A 19133-nucleotide genomic window follows, 5' to 3' on the forward strand; every position below is an offset into this window, starting at 1 on the left:
TTTATCAGTGGCTGCTGATAACCAACTGCTGTGAGTAAATAAATAAACAACTGTCAATAGTTTATTTACTTACAGATAAAGTTGCCATCCTGTTTTTTACTCTTATGAACTCAATAAGTTGTTTTGTTGACTCACAGTCATTCACAGCTGGCTGCCAGTGACCTGAAAAACATTTAAAGGTCTTTTATGATAAACTCTCAGACAGATGAGAACAAATCATAATGCTAAATGAAAGTAAAAGTTACATAACCATATATTAATTGGTGTAGAAACAAAAATTCAGTAGAAATTGCTTGTCTATTTCATAAACAATGGCTGTTTAGCTAACAAGTTTAGACATTGACTTGGAAATGTACATTTTAAATAACTTAAAATTAATTATCTTAAATTTCTTCAAATTTGTACATTTTGTTAATAGCACATACCCAAACATAGGCTACGCCTGTTCAAGAGAAAAATAAAATAGTATTATTCCAAATGCCATTATGTATGATTGTCTTCTTAACACAATAAATATTATTTACTAATTACCCATTATCTTATAGCTGTAAAATTCTTCCATACAAACCCAGCTACTTTAACTCACTCTGATAATACCGCCTGATTGTAACAGTAAAATATTGCTACAATATAAGTGATGCTGTTTTGGTTCATGAGAAGTTCTCCATGAATAAACTTAAATAAATGAATAGGGCTTTAATATAATATAGAATTGTTTGTGTTGGGAGTAACACATTCGAAAAGTAAAGCATTAAAGTAATTACTTTTTGCTGTAACACAGTAATGTAAGGCATTGCTTGTCAATTTTCAGCAATATTTGAATCAGTGCATGTTGTGTAACATAATTACAACATCATTTTTTTCTCAAATTTAACTGCAAAAACCACAAGCTATTGAAGGTAGCTGTAAAGCACTAACGTCCCTGTGAAATTAAAATGAACGTTTTTTTTTAACTTCAAAAGTTTAGAGTATTGCTGTTGGTATCAACTTGTTTATCTTTTTTTTTTAAGTTTCCAAAAGAAAATACATATATAACCAACCCAGGCTCATTCTGAAAACATACCGCTATATACATTCCTGGAGAGCGCCAAATACATCCCAGGAGCTGCAGTTTCTGTTTTCGCGAGTCCACCAGAGGCCACTGTGTACGTTTTTTCAGATCTCAAATTTCTCTCGCGAGTGCCATTCACACCTGCTGTTCTCACATAAATCCACTAGAGGCAGCTGTCGACTGACTGAATGACTAACTGACCGATCGACTGACCCATCATCCTCCTTCCCTAAACCCAACCAATAGTGTTTTCAAAAGCACTGATTGACCTGACTACCCCTTCCCTAAACCCAACTGACAGTTTTAAAAAGCAATCCAGAAAAAGAAAACCCTCATCTGATTTTTACCATGTTTTCAGATTTTAAGACATTCTCACCCTGTTATTTACTTGTTTATTTTATTTTTTGGCTTCTGTTTTCTTTGTCTTTCCTGATTTCTGGAACCGTTCTTCATCTTCACCCAACTTGAACACCGCTGTCGTGGTCAACTCCTCTCTGCGTCTCAAGTCCACCGATGTACATGGCGAGCTACTGAATAGGCTGGTAGCAGCAAAAAAAAAAAAGCTGACCACACAGAGGTAAGCGATTTGCTGGTAATCGTGAAAAGGAACGGCGTCATACCGCCCTGTAGCATTCTGTAGCGTTTTAAAGACGAAATGCAGCCATAGGTACTTCTAGCCGCATAATACATCTCCATGATCTGCAGAAATGTATATAGGGCTACGTTTTCAGAATAAGTGTTCATTTTTGCTTTGTATTTTCTTCCCTTTAACAACAACGATTTGTTTATCTTAAGGGAATTTATAAGCTAGTGTTCTCTCAAGCACGGACAAAATTTGCATGCACAAGTTATAAACGTTTACAGCTTTAGGTCTGGCAGTTCCAGCAAAATTAATCAAAGAATTATTTAACGTCTCCTCCTACTTCAGTTTGTCATTAAATCTTCTGACTAATCAAATGCTCTCTAGTATTTGATATGTCCCACTTGCTTCAAGATGCTTTTGCTGAAATTGTTGATTTATTCACGGTTGTTCAAACCAGTTTTCCTGTAGGAGTCCTACATTTTTCTTGTAGTATTTCTCCAGGAATCCTGCATGTATCCAAGAATTACAATTCATTCATTCATTTTCCTTCAGCTTAGTCTTTTTATCCATCAGGGGTCGCCACAGCGGAATGAACCGCCAACTTATCCAGCATATATTTTACACAGCAGATGCCTTTCTAGCTGCACTCTACTACTGGGACACACTCATTCACACACATACACTACGGCCAGTTTAGCACCTGGAGGAAACCCATGCGAACACGGGGAGAACATGCAAACTCCACATAGAAATGCCAACTGACCCAGCCGGGACTCGAACCAGTGACCTTCTTGCTGTGAGGCAACAGTGCTAACCACTAAGCCACTGTGTCGCCGAATTACAATTCTTAGACAGAAATGCTATAAGGAATTATTTTTAAATAACATTAACAACCAATGTAAAATGTAATACAGTTTGGAAGTAACTTGCACAACACTGGCCCTGATGTCCTCCAATATCTCCCTCACAAACACTCATCGACAACCCCGATGAGCCAAAATCTTCAGAAAACATCTTGACAGAACTGACACGTCCTGAGAGACACAAACCAGACCTCGACTCCCTGCTGAACTCAAGGTGAGCTGGAAACACAAACGAACACATTTCACAGAGCCCTCAGAGCTACAGACGTCTTTAAGTCTTTAACTTTTTTTTATACCTCTATATATTTGTTAACTTCTCTTTTCTTCTGTTATGTTTGAGACATCTGATCTGAGACCTGAGGATCTGACACTTCTCACAGTGTGATGAAAACACACAGGTTGTGATGTAAGAACTAGGATTATGTAACTGCCATAGTTTTATTTCTTTCATCAAATCCAGTTACTCACAAAGAAGCAAAAAGTTTGCAATTCATAGCTTATTATGTTTTGCCAAATAAGATTCATAAAAATTAATAACTTAATTGCCAACATACAAAATAATCACATTTTCCCATGAAATCTTATCTAATCTGATAAAGTTGTGCCTTAAAAAGCAACAAGTTGACTCTGCTTTAAGAAAAGTGAATTAATTAATAGTATTTATGAAATGTATTAACAATTTCTGAGCAAAAATAAAACATTTTGTGAAGTGTGTAACTCTAAAGTCAGTGCAGGTCATAGATTTTCCTACTGCATTTGCAAAAAAAGGTATCCAACTAAACCCCCAGAAAACCCAACACCCCACAATCCTGAAGGGCTGATCCAGAGCAGGAGGCCAGGAGGAGAAGTGGGAGTGGAGAGATACGAGTGAGTTACTGAAGCAGGACATCTTCGTCAAAGGAAGGAAAGAGTAGAGCAGGAAAGAAGGAAGAGCGAGCTGAAATAGAGGACTGACGCTTACTGAGCTCACAGAGCCTGAGGAGATACTACAGGTGGACCTGAAAACTGGATAAAAATCAAGTAAAACTAATTGTAGAGTAAAGCTATCATCTGCCAGTCTGAGGAATCTGCCCATATTTCACTGAGGAACGGAATTTATTTAACAAGTTAAGAGAAAAGTTTCTCTGCTGGAGGAAAAGATTTTGAGAAAACAGAAAACCTTTTTTTACATAAATGTAAGTATAATTTTTATAAAATACACTAATGTTAGTGTTGCTTTATATACACTGTAAAACCCAAAAAGTTAATGTATCTCAAACCATTTGAGGAAACCGATTGCAACAAACCATTTAAGTTCAAAAACGAATCCTAATGAGTACTGTGAACTTAATCTATTTGAGTAAATTAAGCAATTTGAGCACAGTAAAACCCAATAAATTGATATATATATATATATATATATATATATATATATATATATATATATATATATATATATATATATATAGTATGTATGCATATTTAAATCTTCATATAAATGAGATTTAATAGTTAAACCTAATGTAAATATTACTAATTAAAAATTTGTTTGCTAGGAAACATAATTAGTCAATCATTTAGTCAATATACAAGGTGTTTTCAATACAGTGTAATGGATTTTGTAGTTTGGTTGAGTTCATTTCCTGTTTTGTATTCTGGCATGTACTGATTTTAATTCCCTAAAGGCTGTCCAACTTCTGTCAAATTCCCCCTGATATATTCTTGTATTTTGTGGAATTTCCTTATATTCAAAACCCAAAATCAGAATGTAAGTTTAGTCATGATGATGGAGGTTTACTCAAGTCTTCTTAAATTAAATAAATGTTATTATATTACTTTAATAATGAAATACAAATTAATTCATGAATACAATATTCTAATACATTAAAAATTAAAAATACATTTACCATCACTTTGGACAATGCATGTAGGTTTTATTTATTTTATCAAATACAATTAATAAAATTTCTTTAAATAAATAAAATATTAAACAATATATAATATATATTTATATATATATATATATATATATAAAGAAATTATTATGTTTTTTTGAATATTTTATATTTTCTGATTTAACTTATATAAGATATATATAAATTATATAACTATTATTCTACATAAATAATAAAATACATCTAAATTAACAATTACATATCTGTGAATGTCAGTCTGTATGTTATAGGTGTGTTTGCTCAAGTGGTTTATGTAAATATTGTCACATCTATACCAGCACAATAATAAAAAAACAATTGACAATTAAATAAAATGTAATATAATATGTTATTTATGAAAATTATTTAACCATCATGTTTGTACAATTGTTAATTGAGTTACTATATATATATATATATTTTAAATCAAAATATATATTTATTTATTTATTTATACTTTTTTATTTTGATATATTATTATTTAGTATTTTCAGGTTTTTTTTTGTTTTAATTGTTTATTAGTTCTCTACTGATTTATTTTATTTACATCTTTGTTTGTTTTAAAGTCAGCGAAATGAGAATGCATTTCATTTTACGTCAAACACAACAGCACTGATGTGAATTAAACTACAGATCAAACATGTAGATTCTTGTATTTATTGTCATTATTAAACAAACCCTTGAGTGATCCAGGCCATTAAAGACTTCCTCAAGGTCACGTTAAATTGCTCCAGTAAGAGTTGAAAAGGTGCTTGTGGGAGACAGGTTTTTAAATCAAGCCCTTGATAACATCTGAACTATTAATGGCTGAATGATATCACACTTGTTGTATTCACTAAAATTGGACCCTCTCCAAATAAACAAGGTTACACAGAGGACTAATTCCTAGAAAGAATAAGCGAGTGACCTCCAAGTCCTTAAGTCACAATATAACAACACCTACTGTAAATAAAGGACAACATGATGATCTGTGCTTCAACATCCATATTCGTTCCTATTTTTACTGATGTCAAATCAAGAAGCAATAAAAAAAACTGTAATCATTCCCTGGTGTTCTTGCTTAAATGGTTATTGTAAATCTGTAACAAGCTGTAAAGGACTATATCTGGCAGCTTTACTTTTTTAGGATGTTGCTTTTTGGGGTTCCTCTGTTTTATAGTATATGTGGTCTGGTCAGCGTTCAGGGTTTCCTGATTAGCCGTTCCACGGTTATTGTTTTGTGTTTTTTGGCCATCCTGGAGATCAGGGTGGGTCAGCAGCTTCATTTCCTCAGCTTCACTGTTGATTATTACAATTTACTTGCTCTGCATTTCTCCAGAAGAATTTAGAAAGACACAGTCCACAACTGTTAAATAGTTTCCACTAATAAAATTCTCTTTTTAAAGAGCTGAGTTGATAACACCTGACACTCTATACACAGTTGAAGTCAGAATTATAACAATGGTTTGTTTTGTCACTCTCACTCACAGAAAAGCATGTACCAATTTGTCATTTGGAAACCTTGCCAAACCAAAATATACCTTGCAATATTCTTTAAATATTCATTTGACAACTGTTAAGGCCCTTTCATATTAAAAACGACATTATTAAACTAAGTCTTCATAAACTTAATAGCTGTTTGTCCACTCCACATCCCCCAAAAAAGATAAATACATACATATATAAAAACAATATGGTCAGCACGTGCTTTTAATGTGCTAATGTAAGTCTATGGTAATCTTTAAAGCTATCTTTCTTTGTAGGCTCCACACAGTCCAAGGCATGACTTAAAAATGTCGTTGTTTGTGGCCAGTTTACTATTTTTACACTTTTTCGCCAGCTAAAAACTGCACCATTACATACCAGACATGCTGATGAACGGCAGGATGAGTCTTCCCCGAAACGGTACCCTGGAGAAGCCAGCGTCCCTGCAGTCCCCAGCGGAGCGAGGAGAGCCCGAGTCACCTCACCCGCGCCTCCACCACACCGGCTCCATCTCCTCCAGCACTCCAGCAAACGCGTCCAGCACCGGGGTCGTGGTTCCTCCTCCATACTCCGTAGCAGGCAGCGTCGGGAACGAGTGTCCACTGGAGCTGAGAGGGTCTCTGGACTGTTGGGCCTGCTCCGTTCTGGTCACCGCGCAGAATCTGATCATCGCCGCGCTCAATGTCGGTCTGGCGGGATTCATCTTCGGCCTCATCCTCCTGCCATCGCTCGTCATGGTTGTTTTTGGCTTCCTCTGCCATTCAACGGTATGTGTGGAGTGAGATGCATCACTGATTTCTCATTTTTCTAATAAAAATAAAAGTTGTTTATTTACATTGAGGATTTCATGAAGAACCTTTACCGTTTTATCCCACAAAGGGTTTTCTATAGTCAGAAAAGGTTGTTTACATTGTGAAAGGTCTTCAAAAGTCTACACTAGCCTACAGTAACCTAACCCTATATGCCCATGATAAGTCTATACAGTAAATACAATATTACTGTTCAGTTTTTGGACAATTTTAACTATTCCTTTAGTGGCAAATGTGTTTTTATGGCAATTACATAAGCATTACAATGACAAGATTCTTCAGAAATTGTTCTTATATGTTAATTTGGTGTTCAGTATTCATCCCAGCAGGCACACAACATCATAAGATGTTATTATTAGGTTAGATTGAGGTTGTGACGTAAGGAAACCAAAATTCAGTGTCTAACAGTGTCCACAACGTTATTTTGACATCCAATAACGATGTGAAATGACATTGATATTTGGTTGATTTTAGGTTGTGTTGGAAAAAAAAATCCAAAATCCAACATCGAGCCAATGTCTTAAACCAGGGGTTCCCAAACTTTTCAGCCTGTAACCCCCAAAATAACAATGCCAGTGACTCGCGACCCCAACATTCCACGGAGGTTACAAGTATAGAAATGTTGCACACACAACAATAAGCCTATGGAAACTCAAGCATATTGCCAACACAAAAAAGTGCAACAGTCTAACAATCAGATAATTTATATAGTAATTTATTATAGTCTATTATTGGTTTTATTTTGAAGACCGCCACTCAGAGATCAACCTCAATGTTCAGTTGTGGCCCGTATTTATTTTCAATGTATTTGATTGCCATAAAGGTGTCAGAAAGTTTAACCTGGTGCTATAAAATCAGTCTGTGTTGTTAATCTAATGTACAATCTGATCTAACACACAATCTTATGAAAAAAAGATTAAAAGGGTGATGGCTTTTTAATTGCATGTTGTAGCTTTTTTATGTATCTATTAACTATTTTTATCTTCTGTGGGTTATGGATAAAATATAGTAATTCTAATAGCTTAATCAAATTTATTGGACTTTTGGAAATCACCAAGTGACCCCGTCATTGTCCCCTGACCCCCACTTTGGGAACCACTGTCTTACACCAACGTCATATTGATGTCAAATACTGACATTTATTCGTCAGGTTTGGCAACCAAATCCAACGTCTGTTAGTCGTCATAGTGGTAACGTCCACACAACGTTACGTTTTAACATCATTAAACATTGATAATTGGTTGGACGTTGGATGTTGGACATTGATGTCGGGTTCCAAACGAAATCAACATCCCCACAATGTTGGGATACAACGTTAATCTGATGTGATGTTGACATCCTGTGCCTGCAGGCATGTCTTCATATTTATCAATGTGTATTGCATGTTCAGGACTGTTTGAAGTACTTGACAACACTTGAGACCACATGTCCCTTTCTCTCTCTCATGTGGTCCTTATGGGTTTTATGAGTATCTTCTGTTGAAGACAAAAAATATTTGGAAGAGTGCTGCTGACCATTAAACATAACTCTTGGAGCCAATGTCTTCCATAATAGGGGAAATAATACTATGGAAGACAACGGGTTCCAGCAATCAGCATTTTTTTTTTTTTTCAAAAATATCTTCTTTTGTGTTTAACAAAAACTCAAATAGGTTTTGAAAAAGGATAAGGTGAGAAAAGGGTGATAAAATCGTAATTTTAGGATGAACTATCCCTTTTAAGTACACTTTTTTTATACAGATGTACGCTTATATGGCAGTAGTGTCCAAGCATCCATGCACTGATGACAAAGCTTCTCAAAGTTCAAGGCAACTAATTCAAAACACCTGAATGAGCAAAGGAAACTCTCTCTCTCTCTCACACACACACACACACACACACACACACACACACACAATCCTCCTTATCATTTCACTGTGATCAGTTAACCGTCTCCAACTGAGGCGACTCAGTCAACTCCCACTGCTTCACCATATGTGAATGTTATTATTCATTCCGTTATCAGAGGTCAATGTAAACACGATCCCACAATAGATCACATGTCGGCAAATTTTTTACTTTGCCAAACTCCAGTCCCCTTCCTCCCTCTGCAGTGAAATCTTGCTAAATAATTCTTGCACTCTTCCCGTCTGTGTTCCACAGGTTCAGCGTCACGGTACTTCCCTTTACTGTTCAGATCTGCTGGATGATGGAGGCTGTGTTGCTTTACTGGTGGTGGGCTTCCTGCTGCTGGCACCGCTCCTTGTTCTGGCTCTGGCAGCTTACTGCAGAATGGCACGCCATCTTCAGTTGGGCCTGTGCTTCATTCCATACAGCCGTGCCGTCTACAAAAACCTGCCAGCATCACGTCACCGAGGGCTCAGTGGCTGCTGCGGCCAGCAGGGGGCGGGAGAGAGCGAGGGAAAGGGCAGCGTGTGGGTTTGAGCCATGGTTTGAGGAGACTGAAAAACTTAACCTGGAGAATTTAATGTGAATATCCATAGCAAAAAGTCACATACAAAAAAGTAAATAATGGTAAAGAAGCAGTACATGTGCTCAGTATTTTAAGATATTTTTTTATTTACATATTGTGCTATTCAGTGTTTTGTTTTATAAATATGCTTTTGTAAGGTTTTTTACTGAATCAGCCTAAGATGGTGAAAAAATAAAGACACATTTTTTTTTCAAAGGAAATAGTTTTTCCTTTTTATTTTGTTTTTAGATTTTTAGAATTTTAGCAAATGTTTGTACATTTAAAATGAAAAAAATATCTATGAAACTAATGTTTACTCATTACTGGATCAAGACCTCTTATTAAAACTTTTAAAAAACAATTTCATAAACAAGTGAAATGTGCAGCAGCTATTTAGTAAATCTAAGTTTGAATTGTTTATGCCAAAAAAGGGTGTGTGGAATGGTGCTTTTTACAGTATAAAGGGTGTCTTAAAAAGTCTTAAAATGTCTTAAATTTCAAAAACAAAATTTTAAGCCTTAAAAAGTCTTAAATTCACTGAACTATTGTGTTCTAGGCCTTAAATAATTTTAAACAGGTCTTCATTTTTCTCTGTCCAAGTAAAGCTAACCAATCGGGCCGACATCCAACCAATCACCAACAAGCCATCTTAGTAAAATCAAGGAAAAAAAACTAAACACAATTACACAATGATAATAACAGAGCAATATATCCCTTTATGTTATATTCCATTCATACAAAAACTATTTACAGAAGTAAAGGGTGAGTAGACATATAGGCATGAAACTTGTGGTTTTATAACAGAAGTGCATTAGGTTGAATAGAAGTTAGACTCTATCAGTTTGGACCAAAAGCCAACAAATACATATTTTTGATTATTTATGTAATCGCCTCTACAATAAATATACTTTTAACAATGTAAAACTTGTCATTAAAAAAGTTATTAATATTATGTTGAAAATAGTGTTTACGACTAGAGTTGTCTTGTTTTGACACGTGTCGCTAAGAAATAATTACATTAGATTTTTTTTGTTTTGTTTTTTGTGGCAAGCAAACATATAAAAAACCATTGGCCCAACCGGGCCATTAGAAATAATCATTAGTGTTTAGCCCTGTGTAAGTCTAAATTTTAATTCATAATGTTCTTAAAAGGGTCTTTAAAAAGTCTTAAATTTGACAATGAAACCTGCAGAAACCCTGAGTATAAAAGTATTAATAATAAAGTTACACATAAAAGTCTGTGTTTGAAGACGCAACCCTCTGTTAACATCAGTTTGACAGCTTCAGCCACAATATTTTAACCACGCCTCACTTATCATTAGTTTGCTGCAACTGAATGATGCACAAAAAGAAAGCCCCGTCAATACTCAATATTCCATTTCAGTTGGAAGTACATCAACATAATAAATCTCTCAGCAATATTTGTCTCTCTTCCGAATTGCACAGACTTTCACATTAACATTATAACTCTAGCAAATTAGCAAATTGCAGATGGCTACCCAGTACCCACTCTTATGGTAAAAATATGGTTGTAGAAACTGCAGCCCTGAATAGGTAGAAGCAAATATAGAATTGTTTCTATGTAAGCTTGATTTGTACAAATATTAAGGACATCACTGTAGAACTCGTAATTTTTTAATTCATTCATTTTCCTTCTGCTTAGTCCCATATTCATCAGGGGACACCACAGCGGAATGAACCACCAACTATTCAGGCATATGTTTTACGCAGTGGTGGCCTTTCCAGCCACCAGTACTGGAAACACACTCTCATTCACACACATACAGATATACTATGACCAATTTTGTTTACCCAATTCACCTATATTGCATGTGTTTGGACAGTCGGGGAAACCAGAGCACCTGGAGGAAACCCACACAAATACAGAGAGAACACGCTAACTCTACACAGAAATGCTCAAACAGGACTCGAACCAGCGATCCTCTTGCTATGAGGCAACAGTGCTAACCACTGAGCCACCATGTCGTCCTTTAGAACTCGTAATCTCAATTCAAGAGTTGACACTTAGCTGATGCTTAATAAGGTAAATGCATGTTTGGCATGCTGTCCAGGGAGAAAGCTTGGAGGATCCTTGAGCCTGGGGCTCCCTCCTGTTTAGTCAGAAAAGAGGAGAGTCTGAGCTCAGGTAGGTCTCGAGAACTTCCCTGTTATTTACCTAAAAAAGAGTGGAAGGACTTGAGTGGAGGGGGGAGGGATTCTTCAAAATCAAAGATGAATAAGGCAAGGAGAGCAGTCTATTTATGCGCGTTTGAATTCATCTGATTGGATGGGCATGTGATGCAATTAAGCAGTAATTTCATAATATTTATATTTTAAAAGTTGATGTTATTGACTTTTGCCTAAAAGCAATTGTGAATCACTATAGCTTAGGTCTCAAACTTGATTCCTGGTGGTTTTGATCCAGCTAATAAAGTTGTTCAAGACTACTAGAGACTATTAAGCAGGTGTGAGTTGGAGGTGGTTGGAGCTAAAATTTGCAGAGCTGCGGCACTCCAAAAATTGAGTTTACGCCCATTGCACTATAGCGAGGACGTAAACAGCACACATCTTGTTTTATTGGAATTAGGCTAAAGTAGGTATACTGACATGACATGAATGCAGCATTGTCCTTGCAGGTACAGCTATTGGAGACTATAATAAGACTCTAGACTAGCTTGATTTGCTGCTTGATGTTGCAAAATAGTATTTTAATTATATTAATTTTACTGTTTTACTATAGTAGTTCTACTGTTTTTTTACCGATGGTTAATGCTAGTTATTTTCCCCAATGTGCAAGTGAATGTTCTAAAACATTTGCAGAAAATAGCTTCCGCATTGCAGAAAGAAACCCCAAAAATACTTCCAGAACTTGACTGTTATTCTCTATTTGGCTCTAAAACAGGCGATGAGGAAGCATCCATTGTCCAATCAAAAACTCACGGCAAATTTTCTGATTGGCTATTAAAAGGTTATGAGATTTTTCTAATAAACTGTTAAACTACAGAAACAAACAACAACAACCCGCAGCAAGCCGTCTCAGCATCCATTTCTGGACCTGTCAGACAATACATAAATAAATAAAACCTGCAGCTTTAACTTATTAAGATTTGCTAAGGCAAAGAAAATAGATTTGCTAGGCGCCTGTCGGTAAAAAATGAAAAAATGTTCTCAGCCACTTTTGAGGTCAAGAGCTTTTGTTGTGGCTTGCAGGATTAGTTATTTAAAGCCTCAGCCGGTGGAAATTTCCCATGGCGTTTCGCGCACGCTCAATCAAAGCTCTAATACGCAACCGAGGTAACGGAACAGAGGGGCAGAGAGTCACAGCAGCATCAGTGTCCGCCGGGAATGAGCCCTGCTCGCTGTCCTAACATCATCTCATGGAGCCAGAGTTTCAGATGGAGCAGATTCTGCAGACCACTGGATAAAACGCGCGCTGCTTCCCTTCTCTACAGGTGCGTTTCTAACAAGTCATGTTTTATGGATAGCTAATGGAGTGTGTGTGACTGACGTAGGCAAAGTGTTGAAGTTGTAGGCAAACAACTATATATATATATATATATATATATATATATATATATATATATAATATATATATATAATATATATATATATATATATATAAACTACATATACTATTAAATATTATGAATAGGCTAATCGTGATTGAGACAAGACTCCCTGACGTGCACAGTAAAGTCTAATCTATAAATGACACTAAAGCATATTCTTCAGATAAATATGAATATTGTATTAATTTTGCAAGCTATAAGCAATGTTTTTTCGGTGTGCCTAAGTATATTTGGATCTGAACCTATTTGCTCTGTGATGTGTGTTTGTTGCTCTGGTTTGATTTTCTTCAATGAGGGATTGACCTCCCCTCGCAGAGTTTTATGTAAGATACTTTTCATAGAACGGCAAAGCCTCTTTCTCTGGCATCTAAAGGCTTCAGGTCCGGTACGTACTCATTTAAGGGGCTTTTGCATTAGCGAACTCGTTATAAACACTGGACTTTAAAAGGATCTTGGCTAGAAATGCTCATGTCACGGACGCTGATATATGATCCTGACATAAGGACCCTCTTCATAATGCACTCAAAAATATATATTTGCTGTTTGTTATTATTTAAATTGAACTATTTTGGACTTAAATTAACTTATTTAAATTGAGCTGAATCAAGCAATTATTGAGGTTTTGGGGAGGACAACTTAATTTTTTTATGTTCAATCCACTTTATTCTTTTATGTTGTCCTAACACAAGTTGAACCCAGGATTTTTACACTGTATAGTCTATAAAGGCAGTTTAGTTTCTAAATTTGTTTTAGAAATTCCTATAATATGTGAAAATAAACTATAGCCTAAGTGGGATATTACAAGAAAGTGTAAAAATGTATGTGTATGTATATGTATAGCCTATGTTTGTGTAATAAAATATTTTATAAGATGGTATAACTTCTCAATATTGTAAAGAATATTTCTTTTCCCATCTATCTTTTAATCTATTTATCTTTTACCTATAATGGATGAGAAGTTATTTCACATAAATACTACCTAATAAAATGAGTTTCTATTGACATTTTTTACTTATTTAATAATTTAAATAATTGTGCATTTAGCTTCCTTAAACACACTTTAATGAAATTGTGTCGTTTCCAAATAGTAAACATTTCTAATTTCTCAATAGCGTAAAGAATATCCATTTAGGCTATCAATATAACATCCATAATGCATGAGAAAAATAGCACGTTTGATATTAAGACAGTGCCATGCACCAAATAAATAATCAATTCTGTAATTGTTCAAAAGTCCTTATTTATTTATTTATTTATTTATTTATTTATTTATTTATTTATTTATTTATTTATTTACTTGTTTGTTTGTTTGTTTGTTTGTTTATTTATTTTAGTTAGTTAGTTAGTTGGTTAGTTAGAAGCTGTGCATCAAACTCCAAAACATTATTAACAGTTTTTAATATATATTTTATTAAATGATTATTACTGCAATTTTATTATTATGTTTTATTATTAATCATACACTAAACATTATAAAATGTAGTTATTGATTATATTATATTATATTATATTATATTATATTATATTATATTATATTATATTATATTATATTATATTATATTATATTATATTATTTACAAATAAAATTATAATATTAAATGTTTCATATTATTATCTTCATCTTATAAATGTAGCATTTTTTGTACCATTTATGTTTTAGTATTTAAAATTAATTGACTTTAATATATTTGCAGCACATGTTAATTTCCTCACAGCATTTCTTTGTATCTAAATACAATACTCCTGTCACATGAAGACAATCTTCTAAATTTACAGAAGATTCATAAATCATAGTCTGCTCAATACAGGGTGGTTCTGGTCTTTGTTTATGCAATCGAAGTGTTCAGTTAAAAATCGTTCCCTTCCTGTACTTCAGGTCTACATTTAACACTGACTGATTGATACTGATTGTGGAGTCAGATCTGGTTGTTCTCGCTCGGCTGTTTGTTCCAGCCCTCTGAAATGGGTCAGAGAGCACAACTGTGTGCCCCTCTAGAATAATATACTACCGTTACAAACCTCAGTCACGAATGAAGAATAATCCTCTTAAGATGAATGAGCTCTTTGTTTCTTAGAGCCATTGGAAATCTCGCACTTTCACCTCTCAGCTAATGTTCTGTTCCGGTCAGAGAAACGAGATAAGCATCAAAAAACACAATGTTACTGAAACTTCATATTCATCAGTCACATCTAATGATGTATTGGCACTTTACGTTTTGCAAGTGTTGGTTTTGTTGCTGTTAAATATTAAATATTAAGTCTTTTAAACTTCTCAAGAGAAAAAAAATCGGCTTAGTCCCTTTATTAATCTGGGGTCGCCACAGTGGAATGAACCGCCAACTTATCCAGCTTATGTTTTACGCAGCGGATGCCCTTCTCTGGGAAACATCCATACACTCTCATCCACACTCATACACTACAGACAATTTAGCCTACTCAATTCACCTGTACTGCATGGGGGAAACCGGAGCACCCGGAGAAAACCTATGGGAAAGCAGGGAGAACATGCAAACTCCACACAGAAATGCCAACTTGCCCAGGCCAGGCTCGAACCAGCGACCTTCTTGCTTTGAGGCAACAGCACTACCCACTGTTCGACCGTGCCGCCCTTAATATAGTATAATATAATATAATTATATATTAATATTATAATAATATTATATTATATTATAATAAAGGGGCGACGCAGTGGCGCAGTAGGTAGTGCTGTCGCCTCAGAGCAAGAAGGTCGCTGGTTGGCATAAAACACAAAGACTTTCTCCAGAAGAAAAAATAATTGGTGGGCAAGTTGGCGTTTCTGTGTGGAGTTTGCATGTTCTCCCTGCGTTCCCATAGGTTTCCTCTGGGTGCTCCGGTTTCCCCCATGCGGTACAGGTGAATTGAGTAGGCTAAATTGTCTGTGTATTTGTCTGTGTATGAGTGTGGATGAGAGTTTGCTTGTTCTCCCTGCGTTCGCATGGGTTTCCTCCGGGTGCTCCGGTCAAAAGACATGTGGTACAGGTGAATTGGATAAGCTAAATTGTCCATAGTGTATGAGAGTGAGTGAGTGTGTGTGGATGTTTCCCAGAGATGGGTTGCGGCTGGAAGGGCATCCGCTGCATAAAATATGTGCTGCATAAGTTGGCGGTTCATTCCACTGTGGCGACCCCGGATAATTAAAGGGACTAAGCCGAAAAAAAATTAATGAATGAATAATATAATCTAATATAATTATTGTTCAATAAATACAAATGTAAAGACATTATTAAGCATTTCTAAATTATAGAAATATTCTAAATATTAAGGAATAGTATAAATATTAATGTAAACTTCCACACTGTGTCTAAAAGTTTGTCAGTAGAGCTTACACCATGTTCTCTCTCCAGATTTTTCTATTCGGTCAATCATGGGTAAGAAAGTCCTGCAGTGTTTTCCCTGGTATAAACGCTGTAAAGACCGAGGTAAAGGCAGGTTATGCCCTCCTCCGCCTGGTGAGTTGCATTGTTTAATGAATATCACCATCCTGATATCCTCCTAATGTCTGTCTCTTAAACATTAATTTCCTCTTTCGTCTATCGTTCACAGTACCATCTGTCGAGGTGCAGCCTGTCTTTTCTCCAACAGTCTCCTGGGGATACGATGGAGTGGAAAGCGTCACACATCCCGTCTATTTCTCCCATAAAGCACGAGTAGTTTATCGCCACCAGATGGATGGCAATATCATTGATGCCACCTGCTGACCTCTGGGCTCCTTTCCCAGAATCCTCCGCCTTGTACCTGACTCTAGACGATCCCAAACAATAGTGTAGGAGCCTGCTAGACTCTTGAACTAAACCTGTTGTATTTAGTGAAGATGTCACAGTGTTTTCTGTCAGGTCCGGCATTCACCTGTCTTGTTCTTATACTGTTGGAATATAATGAAATGTTTTGATGGAGACAGAGTGATGAATGCAGACTCTGGGCTGGTTTTGTAAGTGTTTGTAAGTGTATGGTGGATGTGTGTTTTGTATGATTATCTTGTCCTGGATGTATGATTTCTCTGTCATTTTTATTTTTTTAGATGGAAACATAATTGGTTTTTCAGAGGTTTATGAATGTATTCAGGTAAAAGAGTAAGGATTTGTGTGAATAACTGGAATTATAATAGAACATTTTTAGTAATTATATATTTTGGTTTCTTAATGTCCAATTATGTTAAAAGCAGATTGAGTCTTTAATAAAAGAGTTTATTGTTATTTTATTCATTAATTTTGTCGTATTCAGTTGCTTGTAGCTTTTAGTTTGTGCACACACACACACACACACATATATATATATATATATATATATATATATATATATATATATATATATATATATATATATATATATATACAGTTGAAGTCAGAATTATTAGCCCCCCTTTGTATTATCAGACACAGTATGTCTGATAATATTTTTTCTTCTGGAGAAAGTCTTTGTGTTTTATTTTGGCTAGAATAAAAGCAGTTCTTAATTTTTTAAAAGCCATTTTAAGGTCAAAATTATCAGCCCCTTTAAGCTTTATATTTTTTCCATAGTCTACAGAACAAACCACTGTTATACAATAACTTGCCTAATTACCCTAACCTGCCTAGTTAACTGAATTAAAATGTCACTTTAAGCTGTATAGAAGTGTCTTGAAAAATATCTAGTCAAATATTATTTACTGTCATCATGGCAAAGATTAAAGAAATCAGTTATTAGAGACGAGTTATTAAAACTATTATGTTTAGAAATGTGTAAAAAAAACTTCTCTCCGTTAAACAGAAATTGGGGGAAAAATATATGGGGGCTAATAATTCAGGGGGCTAATAATTCTGACCAACTTTTTTACTAGCATAATTTGTATTATATTGCAGTATTTTTTACATCTTTTTTATATTTAGTATTTATTAAAAATTTGTAGTTATTGTTATGTGTAATTTTTATATTTCTATGCATGTCTAATATATTTTTAGATATGACATTTTGAATTCATCTTACAGCACCAATGATTATGTACAAATAATATTATAGTATTATGTAAAAGTATTATTATAAAAGTCAAACAACATTTGTATGTTCACTTATGCATTTTACTAAACTAGAAATTAGAAAACTACTACATACATTTCAAGGCAATTGCTTAGTCCTATTTGATGCTTTCCTAAGGAGTAAAAGAGCATTTTTAAGTATATATTTCATGAATCAGAAGCACGCTTGAAAAAAGTTGAAGATATATATATTGGGGGGGGGGGGGGTTGGGGTCTGAATTAATGAACAGAAAGCTCACAGTTATTAATAAAAATCTAGCTCATTTTGCTAATTTCCTTAAAGGAGTTGTTCATCCTAAAATGAAAATGTTATTAATCACTCACCTTCATGTCATTCCAATTGTCCAAGACATTCGTGCATCCTCAAAACACAAGATTAAGATATTGTAGATGAAATCTGGGAGCTCTCTTGTCCTCCATAAAGAGCAGCAGTCCCCTCAAGACATTTAAGGTCCAGAAAAGGGACTTCAAAAAGGGACAAGGTGACTTCCAAGGTTCAGCTGTAATCAAACAAAGCTCCAAGAACTCTTTTGTACACCCAAAAAACATTTGGATGAAGGCCAAGAGAGCCTAAGAGAACCTATCTGTTCTGAATCGGTTTATTCTGGAATATTGCATCTTCACAGTGTCATTAAATTATTCAAATCCCCTGTAATGACTTGTAGTCCATGGAAGAAAATTGCAGGAGAGGACAGGATAATATCCTATTGAGAAACTCAACCACCATTGAGTTCAATTCAACATTGACATTTAAATTTTTTTGGGTGATCTATCCCTTTAAGACTAAATTATTTGCATACAATGTCTGCTCAGTGCTTTAACATACTATATCACCGTCTGAAACTTGTTAAAACTATTATTATAATTGTACACAATAAACTGACGCTGTTTTTATTCTTGAATAATCTAGAATTTAAGGAAACTGTGAATATTTTGTCACTTCACCCTTCTATAATCTTGGGATGAATATTAAACTCGACCGACAAGGTGGATTTACACTGTACAATTTAATTGGCGCGTGTAAACATTAAGCCATTAGCCAGAGTTTAGATAAGAGGTGATGGAGCCATGTTTGTCATCTGGGAGGACGCAGAGAGGACAGACAGGATATAAATTGTCCGGTTGCCAGACATGGGATGAGAATTAACTCATTGTGCCAAAGTCATTATCCACTTTAATAGGCCTAAGTGACGTCGATGGATGTCTGTAAGCATCTAATGTTGTGATGATAGGCCAGAGCTTATGACTGCAAACTTGCACGATGCATTTTTAAAGTTGACGTTAATTGTGGTGTTTTTGTACTGGGGTGAGTTTAGCTCATTTTTGAGCATCTGTGGAATTTTTTGGCCACTAGATGACGCTATGAAGCCATTTTAGTTTCAGAAAGAAACAAATCC

The 19133-nt window shown here is 35.1% G+C and overlaps 2 protein-coding genes across 2 annotated transcripts; both read left to right on the plus strand.

Moving 5' to 3' along the window:
• The first annotated feature begins 3395 nt into the window (after window positions 1-3395).
• On the plus strand, window positions 3396-9330 carry tmem88a (transmembrane protein 88 a). Its single transcript, XM_056467005.1, has 3 exons — window positions 3396-3672; window positions 6230-6641; window positions 8825-9330. Exons 2-3 carry the CDS (start codon window positions 6258-6260, stop codon window positions 9104-9106), a joined length of 666 nt encoding a protein of 221 aa, XP_056322980.1. The 5' UTR covers window positions 3396-3672; window positions 6230-6257; the 3' UTR covers window positions 9107-9330.
• A 3052-nt stretch (window positions 9331-12382) lies between these two features.
• Window positions 12383-16922, plus strand: si:ch211-237l4.6 (uncharacterized protein LOC446130 homolog). Its single transcript, XM_056467153.1, is given in 4 exon segments — window positions 12383-12497; window positions 12500-12586; window positions 16069-16173; window positions 16268-16922. Coding segments are annotated over 4 exon segments (462 nt in total). The 3' UTR covers window positions 16423-16922.
• Window positions 16923-19133: the final 2211 nt, after the last annotated feature.

This window comes from Danio aesculapii, chromosome 10, assembly GCF_903798145.1.
Source record: "Danio aesculapii chromosome 10, fDanAes4.1, whole genome shotgun sequence".
NCBI lineage: Eukaryota > Metazoa > Chordata > Actinopteri > Cypriniformes > Danionidae > Danio > Danio aesculapii.

Coding starts and splice junctions, on each gene's coding strand:
- tmem88a (XM_056467005.1), top strand. CDS start 6,258: ATGCTGATGAACGGCAGGATGAGTCTTCCCCGAAACGGTACCCTGGAG. Junction 6,642..8,824: donor GCTTCCTCTGCCATTCAACG/GTATGTGTGGAG, acceptor TGTGTTCCACAG/GTTCAGCGTCACGGTACTTC.